Genomic DNA, 22,477 nt, shown 5'->3' on the forward strand with positions numbered 1-22,477 from the left:
CATTCCCAGATTCTCTGGTTACATTTGAGCTGTTTTGCTGCATTATTCAAAGGAACTATTTTTTATGTTTTTACCATAACGTTATTTATATATTTATCTTTATTACCAAATGTGTATGGATTGTCTTTTAACTCTAATCATGACCCTAATCCCTATTTGATCTATTTAACTATCACCATTCCCCTCTGCAGTTTAATGAAATATTTTTCAATTTACCTTTTATTTTATACAATCACATAAATGCATCCCTGGTTTCATTATGTGCCCCTCCCTCTCCTCTCCTGTGTCCCTGCGTTTCCCATGAGGCTTTTCCTCCAATATGTTTACATATCAAAAGTCTATTCGCCGAGTACCAGGGAAACTTGTGTTCCCTTGAAAGTGTTCTCTGCTGTGAGGATGCTGTCCGACGACGCCACATCGCCTGGCGAACTCCTTCCTCAGCAGTGCCCTTTGCTCCTGCTCGGCCTTCCACAGACACACAAAGAAGACCCGGAGGGACTCTAGGGCCACATCTTTCCCCTGCTGTTGTCCTAGATCACGCCCTCGTCAGCCAGCCAGTCACAGAAGAACTGGAGGAGATGTGGAGAGGACAACAATGTCAGTTTGCTGCCTGGGAAAATACTTTTGTCTATATGGAATCCGATTTCTTTATGTTTAACAAGCTGGTTTTAATGCAAGGTTAAGATTTCATTGACACATCCAGTATGCCTGCTTCAAAAACCTGTGAGGATAATGCAACTACTCAGGATTAAACTGAAGTTAAATGCTTTTCTTTTTCATTGTACTCATACACACATAACTGACTTGCAATAACCTTTTCTAGGATTTTAGAAATAAAGAGAACGTTGGATATTGGCCTGTAGCTTGATAAAACTCCTGGGTCAAGAGTGGTTTTTTTTTTAAAGAAGAGGTTTAACAACAGAAACAGAAAAGGGACAGCGCAGGGACACTTCCGGCTGCTGCCAGGGCCTTTCACAATAAAAGGATCGTACACTGCATACGTTTTGCAAGGCGGCCAAACACGCTGTGCATGGGCCAAGACTGGCCTGAAGGCTCTCACAACCAGTGTGAATTTTGGCCATCTGAGATGAAAGATCGGATCATTGGAGAATCGTGAATAAAATCCACAGTCGCAACTCAAGTCAGTGGGGATTTGTGTGCAGTCCTTGTTTAAATTTGTCTCGTACAGTCGTGAACTGCTGAAAATTCGCTCCCAATTCACAATGTCACGATTACAAATTGTGGGAATTAGGAATATATTTTGAATTAGAAATGTGTTTAGATTTTTTTTTTTTTTTAATAAAAGTAACTGCTGTTTTTTTTTTGTATATCATGGGGATATGTGTTAATGAGACATAACACAACATTGACATGTTATGTTACATCTATGATGAAACAAAGGTAACTGACAGTTGCGTCAGCGGCCAAAGCCTTCATATGTAAGACATGCATGTGTAAGGCTGCAAAAAATGCTGAAAATCGAGAGGTTTTTTTCTTTTCTTTTTTTTTTAACTTAAACCTTTAAATCAGAGCTGTCAAACGCATTTAACTTCAGGGCCCACTTTCAACAAAATGTTATCTTGAGTGTTTTTTATAAACGTACCCTGAGGCTAGTTTGGTCACGATGAGGTAGTTAGCTTCAATGGCAGCGTCACCGATATCTCAGCTCAGGTCACGGTGTTGAGTATCTGCTGGTTTTAAGAAATCTGTGACTGTTTTCCTTGACATTTTTAGCATTTCCTTGGTATTTTAGTTGGGCTGGATCAGAGCCTTGAAGGCTGGTTTTTGGCCTACAGGTCCTATGTTTGGCACCATTTAATGTATTTTGCTTCAGGATGCATAATGTTGTTAGGAATGAACTTATGTATTTGTGTGGGAATGTGTGTATGGCTGAAATATGAAATTAAACAAATACAATAAATCCACTTCTCAAGAATACAAATCTTAATTAAGTCGTAATATTAATGTACATTAATGTAGTAGGGGTAGTAGTTTTTTTTTAATGAGGGGATGTCATTCACAAATATAGCATGGAATCATTTGATGATTATATTAAGATATTACTATACATATTAACACTTCCATGATAAATATGTCATATGTGGCTCATTTCATATGGTGTAAAGAAAAAGTGAGGAGAAAAACTTAACCTTTACTGACAGTACTAAAAAAAAAGGATGCAATGGTAACTTTTTGCTTTGTATCTTCAATGTCAGCCTAGTTTGACATCAGTTGGATCAGTGAAATAATTAGAAAAAGATCTGGACAAATTACAGTTGTATTGCTTCAGTAAATATACTTTTAGATTTATTATGAAAAAGTTTACATTGAAAGCAACAAGATGGGCATTGTCAAGAGAAATAAGGGCAATTTCAAGATTATGGCATTTTTATAGAAACGACACTGTATTAATCCAATTGAAAATATTTTTTTTTGCATGTCTCTACAAGCAGCTGCTGGGGGTCAGGGGTCATGCTCAGTGGTGACCTGTTAGTAATGGGATTCAAACCTGCAAGTGTCTGATAGCAAGCTGGATTTCCCAAATCCTATGTTCAACATGACCTTTTCACATTTTCATCATGAAATATAAACAATAAATGAAACTGGAACGGGCACCCGGTAGAGCAAATACCTTCACCAACGCCACATTTGTCACCATGGAAACCAATGGCTTACAGGGTTATTTGATCCACCACAAATTTCACAATTTGTGTGCGATGCCAGATGTGTGGCACTTCTCCCATCCACTTTATTCACAGTTTCTTTGGGATTTATTGGAAAACGGTTTGTCACACGGTTTGTTTTTATGGTATGTCACACAGATATGACAAATCATCCTTGAAGATTTCACACACACAAACACACACACACAAAATATATATATATATGTTTTATATATATATGTTTTATATATATATATATATATATAAAAAACACGCACAAGTTGTATTTTGTGTGTGTTCCTGAGCAGAGTTAATTTGGGCGGAACGTGTTCCTGTCCGTGCTCTTGTTGTGAAGGTCACCCGCCAGAAGTCGCCCCCCTTGCCGCTGACAGCCACAGGCCGCAGTGATTTGGTAGCCGCTGCAGTAGGAGGAAGGAACGCGGTTCTACCCTCTCTATCTTTCGGTTTCGCCTCAAAACAGCCCCGCTGGTTCCCGCTGGTAGCGCTCGGCGACCTGTGTGTGCAGTGACGGTGTTCTATGAGAGCTCGGTGCCGGTAATATCGACGGACAGTTGATATCAATCGCCATTTTAACCGCACGTTTCCCCTGACAGAAGCGCTAGCACAACAATGGCTCTGAAAAGAATTCACAAGGTAAGGAAGTGAGCGGCGAGGCCGGGGGGGGGGGGGGGGCTTCGCAGTTTGGGTTAAGGTCTGTTTGAGAGGCTCCGCCGGTGGGTGGCGGTCCGTTGAGTTGGTCCCGGTGGAAGGAGATGTGAAGATTATTGAGCGGATAACGGGAGCTCTGGATAACGGTCTGTGAATAGAGAGTGACGACAGCGGGAGCAGCAATGCGCCGCTCGTCGGCTCGGCAGCTTCCCCACCACGGGCCACAGTGGCCGCACGCCGGGGTGAGCTGTCCCCCCCTGGCCGGGTCACACCAGTTCATCCCACGGGCAGCTTTGCCACCTGGATACTTAACACCGGCCGGGACGGACAGTTTGATCCCGCTCCGGCTGTCACGGCTCGCGCTGTTAGCTGATGCAGGCTAGCGCTTTCTGCTCGGCTAGCCCCGACAAGCTAACCCTAGTCATATTTGTTCAATTAAAGTAGCCCACGGTGGTTTATCTTGTTTAATCTCGGATTATAGCGCACATATAACACATAACGGGTACAAAACATGACCTATGGCAGCTGCATAACGTGACTGGACTCGGCGTTTGAAGTTGTCCAGCTAGCGGTGGACCTAGCGTTAGCTTCATTAAAACACACCTTGGACTTATTTGACGTGACGATCGACGAATGTTTTGATCGGAAACCATCAGGCTCCCCCCAATAATATCTCCCGACTGGAAATTCAGACGTCCCAGCTCAGAGGTCAGGGTGGATGTAGCTGCGGCTAGCCCGTGTCCCGTCCTGTTTATATATATATATATATATATATATATATATTATTTATTTATCTCTTTGTCACGCGTATCCTCTGGGTATATATACCCGACTAATGTTTGTGTTCGGATGGATCGTCTTTGGAAACGACAGCAATCAGTGGTCGATGAGGGTTAAGTGTGTCCTGATGTGAGCGGTGTGCTTAAAAACAGGCCCCACGCGTTGTTCGCCTTTCGTGTCATGTTGCTGACAGCAGGCGAGCTCCCCGTCCTTTCTCGGACCTCTCCCCTCCCTCGCGCCGATCTAACGCCGCGTCCTGGCTGCGTTTGGTCGCTTTTGGCCTCATCCGGCAGCGTTGCACCGGGTGCCGTGTTGTGATGTGACCGACGGGCCCGTGCATTGTTTACCGTGCGTGACGTCCTGCGAGGCGGGTAGCACGGGGCTAGGCTAACGCTGCACAGGGCCGACAGACTCTGTTGTCGTTTTAATGAGATCTCTGTTTGGTCGCTACTGCTGGAGTCTGCGATCCATGAGGATATAGAGATATATATAAAAAAATAAATAAATAAACGGTCAGTGCAATCATCGAAGGTCGTATTCTTCTATAAGGAGATGCAGGCTTGCTGTTCAGGAGCACCTGCTTTCACGTCAATCAATAAATGAAGAGCTGATTCATGTGAAATCATGTATCTGTAATCAACATGCAAATGCTGTTGCATATTCTAGGATCTCCGTCTAATCTGTGCAGCCATGACCAAAACAAGCTTATTTTTTTATTTTTTTTTTAACCAGTTTGATGAAATGCATGTCATACTGCACCACTGTGAACCTGCTAAACTCACTTTTTTTTTTTCTTCTGTTTGTCGCAGGAGTTAAATGACTTGGCACGGGATCCCCCAGCCCAGTGTTCTGCAGGACCCGTAGGAGATGACAGTAAGTCCACTATCAAACCCGCCTCGGTCCTGCTTGATCGGGGGGTGTCAAACATAAACCAGCCCGCCACAGGCTCTGATCCAACCTGTCAACCCACCAAGCAAATGGGGGGGGGGGGGAGATGCAAAAGAAATCAATGATCTTTTGACAAATTTCCTGAAGAGTAGAGGACACAACAAAACACTAAGACCCGAGCTGAGATGTCAGTGACGCTGCCATGAAAGCAAGCAAACTGGCATGAGCCCCAAAGCCATGCTAGTTGGAGTGAGCTTGTTAAAACAGTCGTATTGCAACGACTGTCTGAAGTTTTTTTGGCCTTTTCATTTTGTTTTGCACCAGAAGATATCATTAAAAGTGGCCTCTGAACTTGAGTGCATTTGACACCCCTGATCTAAACTAAAGAGGAGCTGGTTCACAACGTTTACACCGACAGGCATCTCTGAGAAAGTCTTTTGGATTATTCCGCCAATCCTCCATGAAGATAATTACTCCCATTTCTTTGTTTCATTTCCTTACATAACGTACTGTAAGTCCTGAGCATCAGTGAGTGGATCATGTGGATTTACCTAAAATGGGGAAGTCCTGCTTTTGGTTTGTTTTTATGAGGCGGTTGATCCTGGAAATACCTGGACGACCTGTTGTAGAGATTCTCGTTCATCATTCCAGCTTTATTACTTGATTGCAACATTTTTTTCCCCCCACAAATACACAATGTGACCAGTTTATACAAGCACTCATCTTTTAGTCACTGCAAATACTTTTGATCCCAGAACGTATTGAGCTTGGTGTATTCACAGTAGAATATTTAAAAGTTAAAAAAAAAAAAAAATACTTGACTTTAATAGCTTCAGCATAAATGACTATATTCAGAATGACAACACACCTGCAGGTTCACATGAACCGAGTAGAGGTTGTATTTTAATTAGAATTTAACAGTGTGGGTGATAAATCAGAATAAACGTCCTTCCATCTTATTGCTTTGTGTCGGTTTTCAGTATAAATACTGAAGATCTTTCATTATTGTAAACACAACTTAGTTTATCTGAGCTTATTTGGGATTCTGTCAGATGGTTCTTTGATTCTCTTTAACACTGAAAGGTCAACTTGTGAAATCAGTTCACAGTTCTACAAATACTTGAAAGCAGTTAGATGACTGCCTTTTTTTGTGTGTGTGTGTGCATATTGTGTGAGTTGGGATGCTGTCACGTTTGTGGTCAATCTGTTGAAGTGTTCTAGGAGGTGTTGAAACGGATTCAAACAGGTGAAGCCATACTTGGTTGTGCTACTTGGTGTATTTAAACCTGTTTAGCGTCCATCAAAGGTCGTTCTGATTTAATTTGACCATCCTGTGATCGTGTTCCATTGATCTGTGAGGCGTTTCCATTGTGGCAGATGGAATCAAACTTTAGGGATTTAAAGGCGCTGCGTGTTCGATTGATGTACCGTCTCCTTGTGATTATGTGGTCTGACTCGCTGCAGTGTGCAGTCTGTCCTGTTGTTGCCAAGAGGTTCTTCAAAGAGACCATTGTTGGACCTGCTTCGTCTCTTTTTTTCCCCCTTCAGACTCAATGCTAGAGTGACTCATCACACCATCTTGTGGTAGCAATGTAGCAATGCACCGCAAGACGTGTCTGTGGCGTTAGGAAATTTGTAATAAAGGAAGCTCACTCCAGTTTCAAATTGGAGATGTGGCGGCATTTTGGCTGTCCGATGTTGGAAAATGAAACTGCTGAGAATAACGAACAAGATCTAAACGTTCTGCAATTATTACACAAATGGTACGGCCAATATGATGCAGCACGTAACCCCACATTTACGATATGTACTAAATTCCAAGCTGGGAACAAACGTTATCAGCCTCTGGTTGTTTATTCGAGAGATGTTAGTTCATAGTTTATTTTATGTCGTTTAGGAGTAAAAAGAAGTTTGAATTGATACAGTATCAAAAATACATTATTGGATTTAACAGAAATCATAAGATTTCAGTCACAATTCGTCTGGAAAATTATTTTGTGAAAGAAAATATTGTATCGTGAGTCACGTGAGTTCAGGGAGAAAATAAGAGAATGCTTATGCTATAAGAAAGAGGCAAAACAACTGAAAGGCTCAGAGATGGTGCAGTAAGTGCTTCTCGACTTATTGTGGCGTGTAACTGGCTCAGGTGTTCTACACTCACATTGACACACATTGAAGTGTGTGTGGTATTTTTGTAAAGAATTCTTAAGGTTGACCAAAACACCGTGAAGTAAAGATCAAATGTACATATAGTGGAAATAGACTGAGGAACAGCGATGCTGCAACCGCCTCTTAAGTGGATCAGCTTAACATGTAGCATTGAAGCTAACAGGGAAGTTTGTGTGTTTCGATGAATATTCAGTCCGAATGTCAGACGATGATATGACGTGTCGCATTTTCTTCTTGACGTCTCCCATCAGGTTTCACGGTTCAAATTGATCTCAAATGCAAGACATTTGAATGAAACTGCGCATCGAACATACCAACATTCATGTGTTGTGTCTCCACGGGGTCACATCTGGTTTTATTCGTGTGCGTGCGCTGGCATCAACTTTTAAGGGCTGTGGAAGTTCTCTGGTTGTCCGGTGAGGATCCCGCTCTGGGATCAGGTCAAACCGATACACGGCTCTCTCACATCGACAGCCCGGAAGTTCTCCGGAAGCTGCAGGGTTTTTTTTTTGTTTTTTTTTATGGTTTTCAGAGAAACTTGGAGGGGGAGTCCTAATCACCATCCTGAGCCTCTAGTTTTGTTATTTTTTCCGCTGTTTGAGAACATCTCTGACACCTTTCAACTCCAAAAACAACACGTGAAGAATCAGTAGCTCTGCACCCGTTGTTTCCTGCCAAGCAGGCATCAGACGACATCACTCGTACTATAAACTGCAAGAGTGTCTCTCTGGTGACGTGTACGAGCAGCGTCTTCTTCCAAAGGGTTCTCCGACGTCGACGGGACGCCAGGCTTGGACATGTTTAAGTTCTCCACCATCAATCACAGCAGAGCGCTTCTGCACTCACTGTTTAACTCGCTGTGATGCAGCCGTCATACAATTCTCCACTTCTTCTTTTTTCTTTCTTCTTCTTTTTCTTCTTCTTCTTCCAAATAACCTATTTCCAGGAATGTGTTGTCCTGAGTTGCACTTTATGTAAGGGTCTGTTACTCAACTGCACAAATAAACAGGCACACTTCAAGTGGCATTATTTATTCTCACACGTCCTCCAGCACACATTGTGTTGGGTTTGTGTTTCATAACCAATCTCTCTGCTTTGTGTTGCAGTGTTCCACTGGCAAGCCACAATAATGGGACCTGTAAGTATTCACTCTTGTCACGGATCCCATTGCAATGCTTTACTTCAGTTCTAAGGGATTTTAAAAAATAGAAAAGAAAAGGAAAACTGTCAAATGCCGGTTCAAGTACGGCCGTTGTTGTGGTCTTGCAAACAAAGACAACCTGCGATAACAAGCAGGGAAAGAGTTATTCTCTCTCATTTCCGATTGATGGCAAATACTAATATGTTTTGTTTTTTTTTTGCTATTTCTTACTATCTGCATCAGAACGACAGTCCTTACCAGAGTGGGGTTTTCTTCTTGACCATACACTTCCCCACAGATTACCCCTTCAAACCGCCAAAGGTAAGCAGAACGCGCACAAGCGGACCGACCACGCAAACAAAACAAACCTCGCAGGGCGTCTCTCCTCCAGACGCTCAGTGTGCCTTTGTTTCCCCGTCCCCTGACTCCCGCTCTCCCCCCTCCCCCCGCAGGTTGCATTTACCACAAGAATCTACCACCCAAATATCAACAGCAACGGCAGCATTTGTCTTGACATCCTGCGGTCACAGTGGTCTCCGGCTCTCACCATCTCCAAAGGTGGGCTTCCTGGGTGTCTCACTGTAAATGTCAGCTGGGGCGAGGACAGTGGGGGTTATTGCAGGACACGCCGCTGGTGTCCTTGATGTCGCCACGTTCCTCAAGATCCAGTTACATGTCGCGTCAACATTCGTAAAGCCGTGAAAAACGTGTCCCAAACGATCCTGTGCGAGTGTCATCCAAGAGTCTTTTTGTTTTTGTTTGTTTGTTTTCAGTTCTCCTGTCCATCTGCTCTCTGCTGTGCGACCCAAACCCGGACGACCCCTTAGTACCCGAGATCGCCCGCATCTACAAGACGGACAGGGAAAAGTAAGCCTCGCCGTTTTCCTCGCACACACTCGGCGTCCGCCAACACCGTGGAAACTATTTACCCAGGACCCGACGGTTCACTCATAAACAGCAGTAAAACCTCCGACGGTTGAAAAGACTTGAACAGGTCGTCACTTGAAGAATAACGTCGCCGTGCACTGCATCGCCCAGTAGAAGCAAAATCTTTGACACGTTTTCACAATTTTAACTGAATGAATGTTTTTGTGTGAAACATCTGACATGTTAAGCCCTTTAATACACAAGTGCCATTACTAGTTTTTATAGTTGCTGTTGGCACGGCGACGTTTTCAAGTGAAAAAAACAAAACAACATTAACGTCTAGAGCAGGGGTGTCAAACTCATTGTAGTTGAGGGGCCACATCAACCTAATCTGACCTCTGGAGGGCCCAACAAGTCAAACGTAACATATTAAACTGCAGATACGGACGAATGCAAAGTCTTTCCTTCTTTTTATCCATTTTTCTATTCTGAAATATACATATTAATGAAAATCAGATATTATATTTGCAAAAAAAAAACCCTTAGTCATCTGTATCTGGATATCGTATTTTTATTCAGGATTAAAACAATTTGTCATCATCTGGAAATTTTTTTGGAGTTTACGTGTCTCAAGTATCACTTCACACAAATTGGACTCATTGTTTTATTGTGAAAGGTGTTGCGTTATGTGACCTCCACAGATGCATTAATGTCGGGGGTCAAATTCTGACCAAGGGTGGTTTTGAATGTCATTTTTGCCAATCTAGTGTTTTTAGATCAGCCTCTGTCCGTTTTCATATTTATACTTTAAAAAAAAAAAAAAAAATCACACGGTTCTGGCCCCCGGGCCGCTTGTTTGACACCCCTGGTCGAGAGTTTCCGATTATACGACCACAGTGCTCGGCGTCAGTGAGAGTTTGAACCGTCGCGGTGCACTCTGGGTTCTGCCATTACTGTGTCGTCTTATCTCAATGTGCATCCTGTCACATCTGGGTTGTAACAGCTGGTCACTCACCCCCCCCCCCCCCCCCTCTGCTCTGTCTCTGCAGGTACAACAAAATAGCTCGGGAATGGACACAAAAGTATGCAATGTAGTGTTGGGAGTAGAAACATGGCCAACCACCTCTACGACGTAAGGTTAGGGGGAGCTTCAGACGTAAAGAGAAAACAAAACAAAAACAAACAAAAAAAAAACAACAGACAAACAAATGAAAAGTTTAAAAACAAGTTCTTGTTGGTTTCCATTGGAGTGCTTTCTTTGAGCCACGCCTCCCCTTCACCAGAGTACCTGTAAAACTCCCTCTGCCCCACCTCTCTCTCTCTCTCTCTCTCTCTCTCTCTCTCTTTCTCTCTCTCTCTCTCTCTTTCTCTCTCTCTCTCTCTCTCTCTCTCTCTCTCACTCTCTCTGCTCCTCTTGCCTCTCAGCCCCCTGCCCATCCTCCAGTGTACATATTGTCAACTTGCAATGGTAAAACTGTCTTTTCCACCCCCCCCCCCCCCCCCCCCTCTTCCTCTACCCCCCACCCCCCCATCCTGACTTCCTCTCCATTTTGCCACTGAGCAGGTTGGGCTGCCCCTTCCTCCCCTCACGCGCCCTCATCCTCACGTACCATCACTAAAAGCATTCCTTTGAGCATCTGTAAAGCTTTCAAGGGGACCTAATTTTGTTTCTTTGTTTACCTTTATTCTGTCAAGGAGGGGGGGGGGGGGGGACAATAAGATGGAGGGATTTTTACACTCTGCACCCTTTCTTGTTTTGTTGTCCTCGTGCTTTCCATCCGTAGAGGTGACAACACACGAAAGCGGTCTTGGCACTCGAGACAAAGGGCACTCTTGTGTTTTATACAATAAATGAAAACTTTAAAGAAATCATCGCCGATTATGTTTAAAAAGAAATAAATGAATAAAAGAAGAAAAAGAGGGGGGGGTAAAAATGCACATGGCCTATTTTGGTCTTCTGTTGAAATCTATGAAAGGACTTGAATTTACCCCTGCACCACCTCCTCTTCATTCCTTCCCCTTCCCAGTCCCCCCCCCACCCCCACCCCCTCACCCCAGTTGACCCCTTTGTACACACACACACAAACACACATGCACGCACAACTGTAACCCCATGTTGCCCCGCCCTGCCCTGCCCCGCCACTTTCTTTATTCACAAAGTGGAGGTTCTGGACCAGGTATTTAAGCATTTTATTTTTCTTAGTTTAACCTGTGTTTTTCATTCTCCACCCCCATAATTCTATTATTTAGGTTGCTTCCCCCCCCTTTTCTTTTTCTTCTCCTTTTTCTTTCTGCTATTGTTAAATTAGAGGCTAACATCTTAAAAGGCTATGGGACTGGCTTGGGCTCTGGGTGTGAGGAGAACCCACTCTTCTTGCACAAAACCTCTGTATATTGAATTACCTGAGAGGCTCGTTGAGCTTTGTGTGTTGATTAAACTGTGTAATAAAAACCCCAGACTCCTGTTTTGACTCTTGTCTCAGGTCGTTTTGAGAGAACACCGGGGGGGGGGGGGGGGGGGTTGTAAATGGTAAAGATAAAACATGTTTGATTTAATCTTTTCAAGGATTTCAATGCATTATTTTTACAGCGTCATCCGTTTGCAGTTGAAGTCTTGTGATGATTGCTTTGTCGTACTCTAGTGGTTCCTTTAAGTATTGCATCGTATTTGACACATTATTTTATCACTTAGTTGGGGGGTAAAAAAAAAAAAATGTCCTACATAGAAAAAGATAATACAAAACAAGAAATTTCTCATGACTGTCATGCTTACAAAGTTACATCAGTCATTATTGTGCTTTTTGTATAGAAGGTCCATGTTGTTGTATTCGTCCTAAGCAAGAGTTCACAACATAAAAATAAACAACCTTCAAATTATGAATACATGGACATCACATTATATAGAAATCTTACAAATATTTGAAACAATGCATCAACCGGACATCAAATATTTTCCATCATTAAAGGCTGCCTATATGTTGCATCCTGAGTTGCTGTTAACTGTCAGATGTTTTTCATAAACTTCATTGAGCATATTTCTGATTACCTGTTTTAATCTCTGGTTGTGAAGAATGCACCTTTACTACATATACTTTAGTTTTAAACATTGAGATATTTTAGACAAACCATCTCAATATTCCTACGTTCACAGCCAACACATGTCAACTCTGTTTTTTCTGTTATTTTATGGATTTTTAATCCATAAAATTGTGGAATTTTGTGTATTAAACTGCCTTGCTGCAGTGTGCAATACATGTTTTGGAGGGAAAACCCATCAGATTCCTTGTCTTACAGAGTTGATGTGTAAGCTGAAAGAGTTGACGAATCCACCTATAACCTTTGATTGTGCAATATAGTATTTGTGAGCTTAGTAGAGGATTAAAATGTTATTTCAGGGTTATATTTAGACATATTAGCCTTAATAATGGAGACTGGTTAGCAGTTGAATGAGGAATGAGGATCGTTGCTGTGGATGTTGAGCCTCAGGATGTGAAAGTGGAGTTTCTGCATCCGCATGGTCCAACCAGAGATATAAAACACATGTTTATATCTACGTTAGTTATTTTCACCTCCTTGTAGCTACAAATACATTTGTTATTCAGTAATGCGTGCATGTTTTTCTGTCAGGATTTTGTCAACTCCGTCAGATGAAAGTTTTGTTTATTTTTGAAAGAAAATGTAAATTCTTTATAAAGATTGTTTTTGTAATAAAGGACCGTCTCCATCCTATACATCTTAATGATTAAAATAATAGTTTATCTTACAGTAAAAAAAGGAGTTTAAAAATGAAAATATTTAGAAATCTGACTTTTCATAATAGTGTGAAATCACTTAAGTTTACGTGATGTATACGTGGATTTGTAAAATTTAAATAATATACTTCTTAGTCTGTCTGACGGAGTTGACGCACATTTTTGAAAGGAAAACGTGTTTATCAAAAAATAATTATTTAAAACCTGTTCCTTTATATGATTAAACAGCTAAGATGTTTCTTCACAGAAATATATAACTCTAAATAGTGTGGATTTAAAATATATATATATATATATATATATATTATTTAAAACCTGTTATAGTGCCAAATCTCAAGAATAAGTGATATTTTAAGTACCATTTGCTACAGAGGAACATAAAAGTCTTTTGTTTTAATGTCTTATTTGTCTTTTCGAATTGAAACCCATTCTATCCATCAGCAAGTAATACAATTATTATACATCTTTTTTTGGAATGACCAATTCTCACTCTTTGATTAAAAATGTCAAGTGTACCATTTACTTTTGAATAATGATACATAAAATAAACATAAGGACACACAATCCCGGATTTCTTAATTAAGATTGTTTTAATGTATTAATTTGATGATAGTGTTACCATGCTATTCTAATAGGAGTTGTTTTCTGTTGTTGACTTTATTCTCATCACATTACGAGTATTTCATGATAATACAAAAGTTGATTCATAGAATTTAGGAAATGGGATGTACCAAAGATGAATGAAAGCAAGAGGAATCCCTGCCGGCGGACATGTTTGGCGGTTGACGGACGTTTGGCGTGAGCGTGGGACTGTGGGACCACTAATGTCCAGACATGGCGACAGTAATATTTTGCTAAGAAATACGACAACCTGTTCAAGGACTTAACCCATTTTGTTTAAACGTGGCGTTATTAGCACCGACTAGCAATGAAGCGACGAAACGAAGCCGGAAGCGTTGTTGGGGCGCTTCCTCTCGTCTCGTCGGGTCTCCGTCTCGCTCCCTCTGCGCTGATTGGCTTGCAAGCGCGGTGACGTCGGCCGCAGCGCCGCCCCGCCCCGCCCCGCCGGAGCGAGCAGAGTTCAGATAAGCTCCTCGGTTGACCTTGCTGCCGTCTCGGAGCGTCGATCACAAACAACACGCCGTCCAGAGGAAACATGACAACCCCGAGCATGCCTGCTGTGCCTCACATATCCCCGCTCTCCGGCTCGGGATTCAGGTTAACGAAAGGTGAAGTATCGCGGCCGAGCGCGCCGCATAACGTTAAATATCGGTGTTTTTTTTGTTGTTGACCTGTTACGTTACACGAGACGTTTACATGGCGGCTGCCTGGAGATATTTACTGCACACACTTAATAAAATACTAAGAAATGACGGGGCTATTTTAATGCACCTGCTGCGTTATTGTTCATAAATAAAGCCAGGAGCCGTGCAAGCTAGCCGGCCGGTCAGTCCGCCGGATGACCTGGACCAAGTATTGTGTTTCCAACTTCGGACGGACTCTGGTCGTCTGGACTCGCTGGCCAAGTTTCGAGGCGAGCCTCCACGTCCAGCAGGGAGTCTGCCCGCTTCTCTCCCTCCGGCTCTGTGGCCCTTTTGCCGCTCAGGCGAAGCGGCTCACGGCAGAAAGTTGCTGATCCGGACTGACAGCAGGGGCCTCTGTTCCTCATGCCTCAGTCCTCCACACCATGTGATCCTCAATGGCCCTCCGCAGATAATCCTCCTCGGTGCCTCACTTGGAAAACCCCAAAGATTTCACAGCCCGTGAGCAAAAATAAAAAAAGCCACCATGCATACTGGTCAATTTGTCTGGATTTAGGTTCACGTGAACGCGGAGTATTACAAACACACCCCCTTTATAGTAAACACCAAAGATGGAGAACATGCCTACTTGGATCCAGGAATTTGTTTTCATTTTGACCCCCATCAATACTCTTGATTGATGCACTGAAGACCTACTGAGCACTACAGCGTCCCCTACTGCTCACTGACTGCATTGAATGCGTCTGACTTGCTGTACCTTTAAACCTACACGTTTTAGTTCTTCACCCAGCCTCATTTCATCTAGAGTGGGCCGGACCGGTAAAATAGTTCCATGATGGCCTTTTTAAATTTCAACATTTCTTTGTTTGAGGTGGCAGAGTATGCATGGGAGCCAAACAATTGATATGGAAAATGACTATAATGTCTGTTTTAATGAAACCTTCTGGCACAAAATCCAGTGAAATGTCCCAGTGAGCCGTTCTCCTATAGCTGTTGCATTATGGGTGTTTTTACAAGCTCACCCTGACAGTATGGCTTTGAGGCTAGTTTGGTAGCAGCGTCATTGTCTCATTGTTATGTCGTGTCCGCTGATGATAAGAATCTATGTTTTCTTTGAAATGTTATTGGCCCGATGTTTGACATCCCTGTTTGAAAGCATCAACACGGTGTGATGCCTCGCATGTTCCTCCTCTGGACCTCCACCCTCATGACCCCCCCCCCCTCTCCCCAGAGCACCTGGTAGTCGCCGTGCCAGTGGCCGTGGTCGCCGCCGCTGGTGGTTTTCTCGTCAGCCACTACCTGAGCGGGCGGAGCTGTAAATCGGGCCAGGTGAACACATCCATCAGCAAAGACAGTCCCAAAGTGGTGCACAGCGTGGACATGGAGGACATCGGCACCAAGGCGGTGTACTGCCGCTGCTGGAAGTCCAAGAAGGTGAGGCCCAAGTCACACCAACCCATAAATGTCCCGGGAGCTCGGTTCAAATGACCGTTATTCAACTTTCTAAGCATAAAAAAACCCCAGCTTCTGGAACATCGCTATTGAAAGACGCTGTGTCCTCTTTGCAGTTCCCCTTATGCGATGGCAGCCACACCAAACACAACGAGGAGACCGGCGACAACGTCGGACCGCTGATCATCAAGAAGAAAGACGCCTAACCGCCGCCGAGCTCGCCGGTCCCTCTGACTCCTCTCTCGCGCCCCCCGATCAACCGCCGTCACCGTCGCACTGTCATCCTGACGGTCACAGTATTAAAACTTGACGCAGCCCAAACAAAAGCGCTGGCGACCCGCCACGCAGCTCGAAATAAAACCGTCATCTCACACATTCCACTTTGTTCCCACACCCAGTCTGAAGGCAGGGAAGTTCACGCCGGGACGCCTCGGGGGAGGAGACTCTTGACAGTCAGTCCCGACATGGACGCGTTTGGTTGGAGTGTTGTCTCTCTGGACGCGGTTGGAGGTGTGGAGCAGGTGGTGGAAACGCCACCCGATCAGATTCCGAGTTCATCAGCCTTATATTTAAATCTGCGACCCCGAAGCCCAACAAAACAACTCATTACCCATATCAGTGTCAGATTGTATGATGATGATTATTATTTTATTTTTATTTAAAGTTTTTCTGCTTCTCAGTCAGGGGGGAGCTAAAGTTTGTCTTAAATCAAATGATCTCCAGTGATGAAACACTGTCTGCTGCTTGTGAGTTCAAAGTGTTCAGAAGGGGCAAGTTCTGCTTCCAGAGACTATAGTTTGCTTTCCTCTCGGGATTTATTTTCTACTGGCTGCGGTGTGTCTGGTCTGATGAGTACTCATCCTGTTGTCAATAAAAAAAAAAAACTTGTTCGGTGATCAGACATTTGCCTCTCTGATGATTTGATGTGTGGCCCCCCGGGGTGGGGGTGGAGGGGGGGGGGGGGGGGCACCGGGATACATTTGTTTGCCTTTAAAGCTGCTCGGCGGCGGCGGCGTCTCTTGTTTGCAGGCAGGCAGAGCGGTGTGTTCATGGATTAACAGTGGACGGGGATAATGAGTACACCAGTGTGTGTGTGTGTGTGTGTGTGGGGACTGCAGTGAGATCAGTGTGTGTGAGGGGCCTCGGGTGGGTGGGGGAGGGGGGGGGGGGGCGGCTGCCGTGCTGCAGTGTCCACCAAACACCAGTGGCCATTTTAAGACGCCGCAGTATCCGCGCTGACCGCTAGAAGACGCTGTGTTTACACGGATCGCCCGGGCCAGACGCTTGGTGAAGTGCACGCGAGTACTGTGGGCCCCTGCTCCCACAGTGACACGCGCACAGACACGCACGCACACGCACGAGGTAGCTGGCTGCGTGCCAGAGGCAGCGGAGGACTCTCAGAAGAGGTGGAGTGGACTCCGCCGTCCCCGCGTGAGGAGTCACCTCCAACACACACACACACATACACGTACACACTCATACATACACACACACACACACACACACGCACACAACAAAGATCATGTTTATGTGGGCCACTTGGTCAAAACTTTATTGTCAAAGGCATGTGTTGTTTATGTAGTCTGGCTTAGATATTTTCTTAATGTTACAATTCAGTAATACACACACACACACACACACTGCCACCATACAATTTGTAACTGTATGTTTTATACATATAGTGTTTCTCCAAATAGTTATTTATGTAGGACAAGTTCCAACTGTGTTGTCATGTTTCCAGTGATACCATTATACAGCAAAAGGTCATTTTATACGTTTTTTGTTTTGTTTTTTGTGTTCAAACAAAACTAGTATGTGCTGATGTATATATTATGATTCATTCCAAATAATTAGTGGCATGTTTTTAGTGTTATTATAGGTTAATAGTGTTTCGTTTACCAATTTTTTGACAGATAGGTAGACAAACGGGTCGCCAGAAAAGCTACATATTTACCATACCATCTACCCTCGAGAATCAATCTTTATTTTTGACAGCTGAATTATTAATTACGGGCTACTTGGTTTGTTTATAAACGCTTTGGTCAGTTGCATGCACCCTCGTGCGAACTGTACCTTTGCTGGACGGGGAAATTAAAAGTTAAAGGTGAAATATGTTAAATCTCTTTCTGACACAATCTGTGATGTCCACGTGTTTGTGTGCAGTCGTGTGTGTGTTTTTTTTTTTTTTTGAGTGGACCACAGGATCTGGGTGTGATGGGGACAGTTTCTCTCTCTCTCTCCACCCTGCGCTCCTGTTGTTGTTGTTGTTGATTTTTGTGGATTGATGGACACTGCTGGGCTTTAATTTGCCCCCTCTTCTCCCCACCCTGGTCTTCCACGGTGTTCCGGGGTCGCTCTGACCACCACAGCCTCGACTGCAGAGTCCACTTCGCATTTTGAGCGACGCCCCCAAATTCCGTGCAGAGTGTTTGCAGACCCTCCGGGACGGAGAGGTGGAGGAGGAATCGGCAGCTCCGCCGTCCATATACGCTACAATCACCACGCCATTAGTTCATGACTTCATCATATCTTTGACAGGGGAGTTCGGGTCGCGTTCGGAAAAAAAGGTAAGCGCGAGCGTTTTGTCCACACTTCCTGTTGATTTTGTCGCCTTTTTTTTTTTTTTTTCTCCCTTCTTCTTCCCCCCCTCTCCGTGCGCGCGACGCCGTGTCGCAGCGACCACTCGGACTGTGGTCAGCTCGCCGTGGCGTCCGTCGAGCGCCCGTCTTTCTTAGGTAACCCTTTAATCACGCTCAAACGATCGATCGGCCACCGCGATCGATCCGCCAAACGGCTCGCGCACCCATCCTGGCACACGGTACGTGTCCCGTGTTTCGTCGAGCGGTGTAGTTTTCCCCACAAAACGCGATCGCGGAATATAGCCTGGTCTTTTTTTATCCACAGCAACCGCATCGTTGCGCACCTCGCTCCTCGTCGTCGATACCAGACAAAAGACAGCCTGTTTTTTTTCCTACGGTCCCCTTATTTAAGTCTTCCCCCCGGTGAGCTTAAGCTTTGGCTGGCACACATAACAGCAGTCGTCAAAATGTATTTGAAAAGCGCGCTCCACATTTGACCTGCGCATATGCGCATATCTTTGCATATTGTTGTCGCTCTGTTATTGATTGCATTGATATACCGTGAAATTCTTAAAGGGATACTGCCTCCTGTATGCGGAAATCATAGCCACGGCATGCACTGGCACACACACACGGCTCTGATCGCGTCTGTTCCGGCAGTTTGATTTCCCAAACATATATACATTTTTATGTTATGTGAGCCCGAGGACTCCAGGTTGTCTTTGAGTGTCTGACAGGGTTTATAGCTCTGACTGAGGAAGCGTCTCTCCTGTCCTGGTCTCCCCCTGTTTACTCTCTTTCTGGATTTGTCTCTCTAACATTTCTATTCTTAACCTTCCTGTCTTCATCCCCTATTCATTTCTCGCTCTCCAGGACTCTGAGGCTGCAGCAGAGAATGGGAATAGGGACACAGGCCAAGGCTTGCCATTTTGGCTGAAGTAACAGCAGGACGGTTGTCAACCCCGCGTCGGCCACAATCCCCCCCCTTCCTCCCTCACCTCTCCTCCCAAACACACACAAACAAGGACAGACGTCCCCCCCCTTTTCCCACCCCCCCCTTTTCCCCTCCGTACCTAGCCACGGCTATGTCCACCGCGGTAGACATCGCTGGCCCTTCCTCCCCAGATCAGGCCCACAGCAGTGCTAAAATCCCCAATGAGCCGCTGAGACCGAGCCTTAAGCGCTCCAGCCACCCCTACAGCCTCTCCCATTACATCTCCACCCCTTCCCCGGCCGTGGATGTCAAGGGCCTGATCCAGCCCTCCCCGGCCCAGCAGCGAACCGCCCAGCCCGGCCACGCCAAGCCTCGCCGGGCCCCTTCCTCCTGGCCAGACATGTGGGAGTCACCCAGCGGGCTCCACCTGGCCCATGCCGCAGAGCTGCTGATGCGCGCCGGGCTCCTGGCCCTCACCCCCGCCACCACGGAGCAGGCGAGCCTGGGCGCACAGAGCAGCCAGCCGGCTAAAAAGGAAGCCGCCGAGGCGAAGGTGGCGAAGGGCGACGGGGATGGGGGCGGCTCCGGGCCCGAGGAGGAGGAAGAGGACGCCGCCGGATGCGGCACTGACTTCCAGCCGTTCCTGGGCGCCTGGTTCCCCTTCAGCCCGGCTCTGTTCCCCCTGGCGGGCTTCCAGATGGGGGGCGGCCACTGGAGGAGCGCGGCCATGGGAGCGGAGAGCATAGAGGGGCTGGTGGCCGAGGGCTACTCTCCAGGCTCTCTGGGCGGGGGCGGCGGAGGGAGGAGGAAGAGGAAGAGGTGCGGGGAGTGCGTACCATGCAGGCGTCAGACGAACTGCGAACAGTGCAGCAGCTGTCGCAATCGCAAGAGGGGACACCAGATCTGTAAATACAGGAAGTGCGAGGAGCTGAAGAGGAAGCCTGGTGGGCCCGGGTTCGAGAGCCGAGTGTCGGGGTTTGATCTTAGGGGGTCCGACTTCACTTTGGGCCTGGCACAGGAGAGGAGCAACGGAGCTTTGGATGGATAGTAATGTTTGTGGCAGCAGCATTTTGTCAGAGGATCCTGGTTGGATGATTGTTGAGGAGCTGCAGTTCTAAGAAGAAGAAAAAAAACATAACAAAACAAAAACAAAAACAAAAACACAACGGGACAGTACATTCACAAGCTCGGACTGTGGTTTAAAAGATCTCCGGATCAGGTGTTTAGTGAGGAGCTGCAGCTCCGTTAAAGAATGTCCACACTCGTTCCCATCCTTTCTTTTGACAATCAGTGAATTGGAGAGGAGAGAAAGAAGGATACCAATGTGTGTCAATATTTAGGTGACAACAAAAATGCTGTAAATAGACTGTAAATATCTGGAAAACATTATGTCCTCTTCTTTTCTTTTTTTTTTTTTCTTTCTTTTCTTTTTTTTTTTTTACATTGCTTTCCATTTTGGCTGTATTGTGCTTCAACATAAGAAGGAGCCAAATGTTTTTGTTTCTAATGGGGAGTTTTGTTTCTGTTGTTCTGACGTCACTGCATCAGTAAGAAATGAATGAGTTCAGCCTCGGCTAAATTATTTCATGTGCAACTTGTACTGTATAGCTCTGTTTGCCCTTTTGAAATAAAAGAAATTTGCCATGTGCGCTTGTCTACAAGGTTTGTGCTACATCCGTGTGTGTGCGTGTACACAATCAGTTATAATTGCGCGTGTGTGTGTGTGTGTGTGAAAGTGTCTCTGTTTGCGCCGGCGTTTCTGCTCGCGTTCGCCTGTGCACGTGCACGTGTGAGGTTGTGTGGATTATGAGTCACCTAATGGTGTGGCTGAGAGCCTTATCGCAACCCCACAGACGCGCACACACAAACACACCTACACGCTGCCTTGGCAAGTCCGGTGCATGCACTCAAGCACACCTAACCTGACACGCACACACAATCACAAACACTCTCTCCTCCTTCACGCACTGACGCAATTTCACCCCACGTTTTCTCTTCTTTTTCCTCAAGTATTATATCCCACACAGTGACACACACACACACGCATACACACGTTTTAAAACCAAACACGCAGCCAGCTGGACTGAGGGCTACAGGGTGGGTTTTTGCTTGTTGCCGTAACGATGGCTGATGTGATAAGACCTTCTTCCTCGGCGCCACACTCCAGGGGACCGCAGGGAAGACGTAACCATGGCAACGGCCGGCCCGAGGTGTCACGCTATAATTGGGCCACGGCTGCACTTCCTGTGAGCCTTCAGTCAGGGGGATCGCAGAGGGACTGTGTGTGCGTGCATGTCTCTGTGTGTATGCGTGTGTGTGTGCATCTGTGGGGGTGGAGGGGTTGTGTGTGTGTGTGTGTGCGTGAGTGTGCGGACGTGCGTGTATGCGTGTGAGTGTTTGTCAGGCAGGGGGAGGCAGTGGGGGGGCGGGGGGGGGGGGGGGGGTGGTGGTGAGCGCTGCACGCCAGCCAACGCAGGACACTGCCAACTCATGGAGAAAAGCAGTGAGCTCCAACATCATGCTATTACAACGCTCCCACTGAATGAGAAACACACAGTCTTTTAGTTTGAGTCCACAGTCTAGTGTTTCTTCATCTCCCAGACAAAGGGGGAATTTCAAATTCTTGGATCTGCTGCTTTTTTCCTTCTCTCAACCCCTCTCTCTCTCTTTCTCTCTCTTTCTCTCTCCCTCTCTCTCTCTCTCTCTCTCTCTCTCTTCAGTGCCTTTCTAGTGATTTGGAGCTTAATCCCCCCCACCCTCCCTCCCAACACCCCCCTCTCCCTGGTCTCGTCACACATGCGCGCATACACACACACACACACACACACACACACACACACACACACACACACACACACACACACACACACACACACACACACACACACACACACACCGGAAATCTATGTCACCCGCTGCCCAGCAGGTCCAGTGACTCCCTGAACGCCTGCAGTCTGGCTCCACTGGCCTGCAAGATGGCAAGAGAGAAAGGGAGGAGGGGAGGAGGGGAGGCGTGGAGGGGGGGGGGGGGGGGGGGGGGGGTGGCGGCGGGGATTGAACGGAGGACAGAGAAGAGGAGGAGGGGGGGAGGGTTGAGGGAGTCGGGGGAGGAGGTGGAGGAAGGGGTGGAAAGCGGATCCAGGGAAAGGGTGAATGGGGAGGGGGGGGCACGGTGAAGGGCAGAGAGAAGGGAGGAGTTGGGGGGGGGGCGTGGGTGGGTGGGGGGGTGTTGGGGGGGTAAGAGAGAAACTGGGAGAGATGAAAAGCAGGCCACAGGGGGAGAGAAAAGAGAAAGAGAGGGATACGCAGGGAGGAGGACGT

At 45.9% G+C, this 22,477-nt stretch overlaps 3 protein-coding genes across 5 annotated transcripts; all 3 read left to right on the forward strand.

The window, feature by feature from the left end:
- Window positions 1–3,056: 3,056 nt before the first annotated feature.
- Window positions 3,057–11,641, forward strand: ube2d2 (ubiquitin-conjugating enzyme E2D 2). 2 transcript variants are annotated; one of them, XM_080501732.1, is made up of 7 exons: window positions 3,057–3,317; window positions 4,922–4,985; window positions 8,276–8,307; window positions 8,554–8,631; window positions 8,763–8,868; window positions 9,084–9,177; window positions 10,227–11,641. In XM_080501732.1, the coding sequence occupies exons 1-7, from the start codon at window positions 3,294–3,296 to the stop codon at window positions 10,270–10,272; spliced, it is 444 nt and encodes a 147-aa protein (XP_080357858.1). In that variant the 5' UTR covers window positions 3,057–3,293; the 3' UTR covers window positions 10,273–11,641. The 2 variants fall into 2 exon arrangements, with proteins under 2 accessions (XP_080357858.1, XP_080357857.1); XM_080501731.1 differs by lacking the exon at window positions 3,057–3,317 and adding an exon at window positions 3,500–3,574.
- Window positions 11,642–14,003: 2,362 nt separating this feature from the next.
- LOC308134393 (CDGSH iron-sulfur domain-containing protein 1) lies at window positions 14,004–16,544 on the forward strand. The gene is made up of 3 exons (XM_080502106.1): window positions 14,004–14,158; window positions 15,423–15,625; window positions 15,760–16,544. Exons 1-3 carry the CDS (start codon window positions 14,086–14,088, stop codon window positions 15,847–15,849), a joined length of 366 nt encoding a protein of 121 aa, XP_080358232.1. The 5' UTR covers window positions 14,004–14,085; the 3' UTR covers window positions 15,850–16,544.
- Window positions 16,545–18,058: 1,514 nt separating this feature from the next.
- Window positions 18,059–20,775, forward strand: cxxc5b (CXXC finger protein 5b). Of its 2 annotated transcripts, none has more exons than XM_080501821.1 (2): window positions 18,059–18,210; window positions 19,096–20,775. In XM_080501821.1, exon 2 carries the CDS (start codon window positions 19,308–19,310, stop codon window positions 20,202–20,204), a length of 897 nt encoding a protein of 298 aa, XP_080357947.1. In that variant the 5' UTR covers window positions 18,059–18,210; window positions 19,096–19,307; the 3' UTR covers window positions 20,205–20,775. The 2 variants fall into 2 exon arrangements, with proteins under 2 accessions (XP_080357947.1, XP_080357948.1); XM_080501822.1 differs by lacking the exon at window positions 18,059–18,210 and adding an exon at window positions 18,334–18,461.
- The last annotated feature ends 1,702 nt before the right edge of the window (window positions 20,776–22,477 follow it).

Source organism: Blennius ocellaris (assembly GCF_963422515.1).
Source record: "Blennius ocellaris genome assembly, chromosome: 9".
NCBI lineage: Eukaryota > Metazoa > Chordata > Actinopteri > Blenniiformes > Blenniidae > Blennius > Blennius ocellaris.

Bases quoted from the DNA above. Each gene is read 5' to 3' on its own strand.
- LOC308134393 (XM_080502106.1), top strand. From the start codon at position 14,086: ATGACAACCCCGAGCATGCCTGCTGTGCCTCACATATCCCCGCTCTCC. The intron at 14,159-15,422 runs GTGAAGTATCGC...CCCTCTCCCCAG, and splicing joins GGGATTCAGGTTAACGAAAG to AGCACCTGGTAGTCGCCGTG. The intron at 15,626-15,759 runs GTGAGGCCCAAG...TCCTCTTTGCAG, and splicing joins GCTGCTGGAAGTCCAAGAAG to TTCCCCTTATGCGATGGCAG.
- ube2d2 (XM_080501731.1), top strand. From the start codon at position 3,515: ATGCGCCGCTCGTCGGCTCGGCAGCTTCCCCACCACGGGCCACAGTGG. The intron at 3,575-4,921 runs GTGAGCTGTCCC...TGTTTGTCGCAG, and splicing joins CACAGTGGCCGCACGCCGGG to GAGTTAAATGACTTGGCACG. The intron at 8,308-8,553 runs GTAAGTATTCAC...TATCTGCATCAG, and splicing joins AAGCCACAATAATGGGACCT to AACGACAGTCCTTACCAGAG.
- cxxc5b (XM_080501821.1), top strand. From the start codon at position 19,308: ATGTCCACCGCGGTAGACATCGCTGGCCCTTCCTCCCCAGATCAGGCC.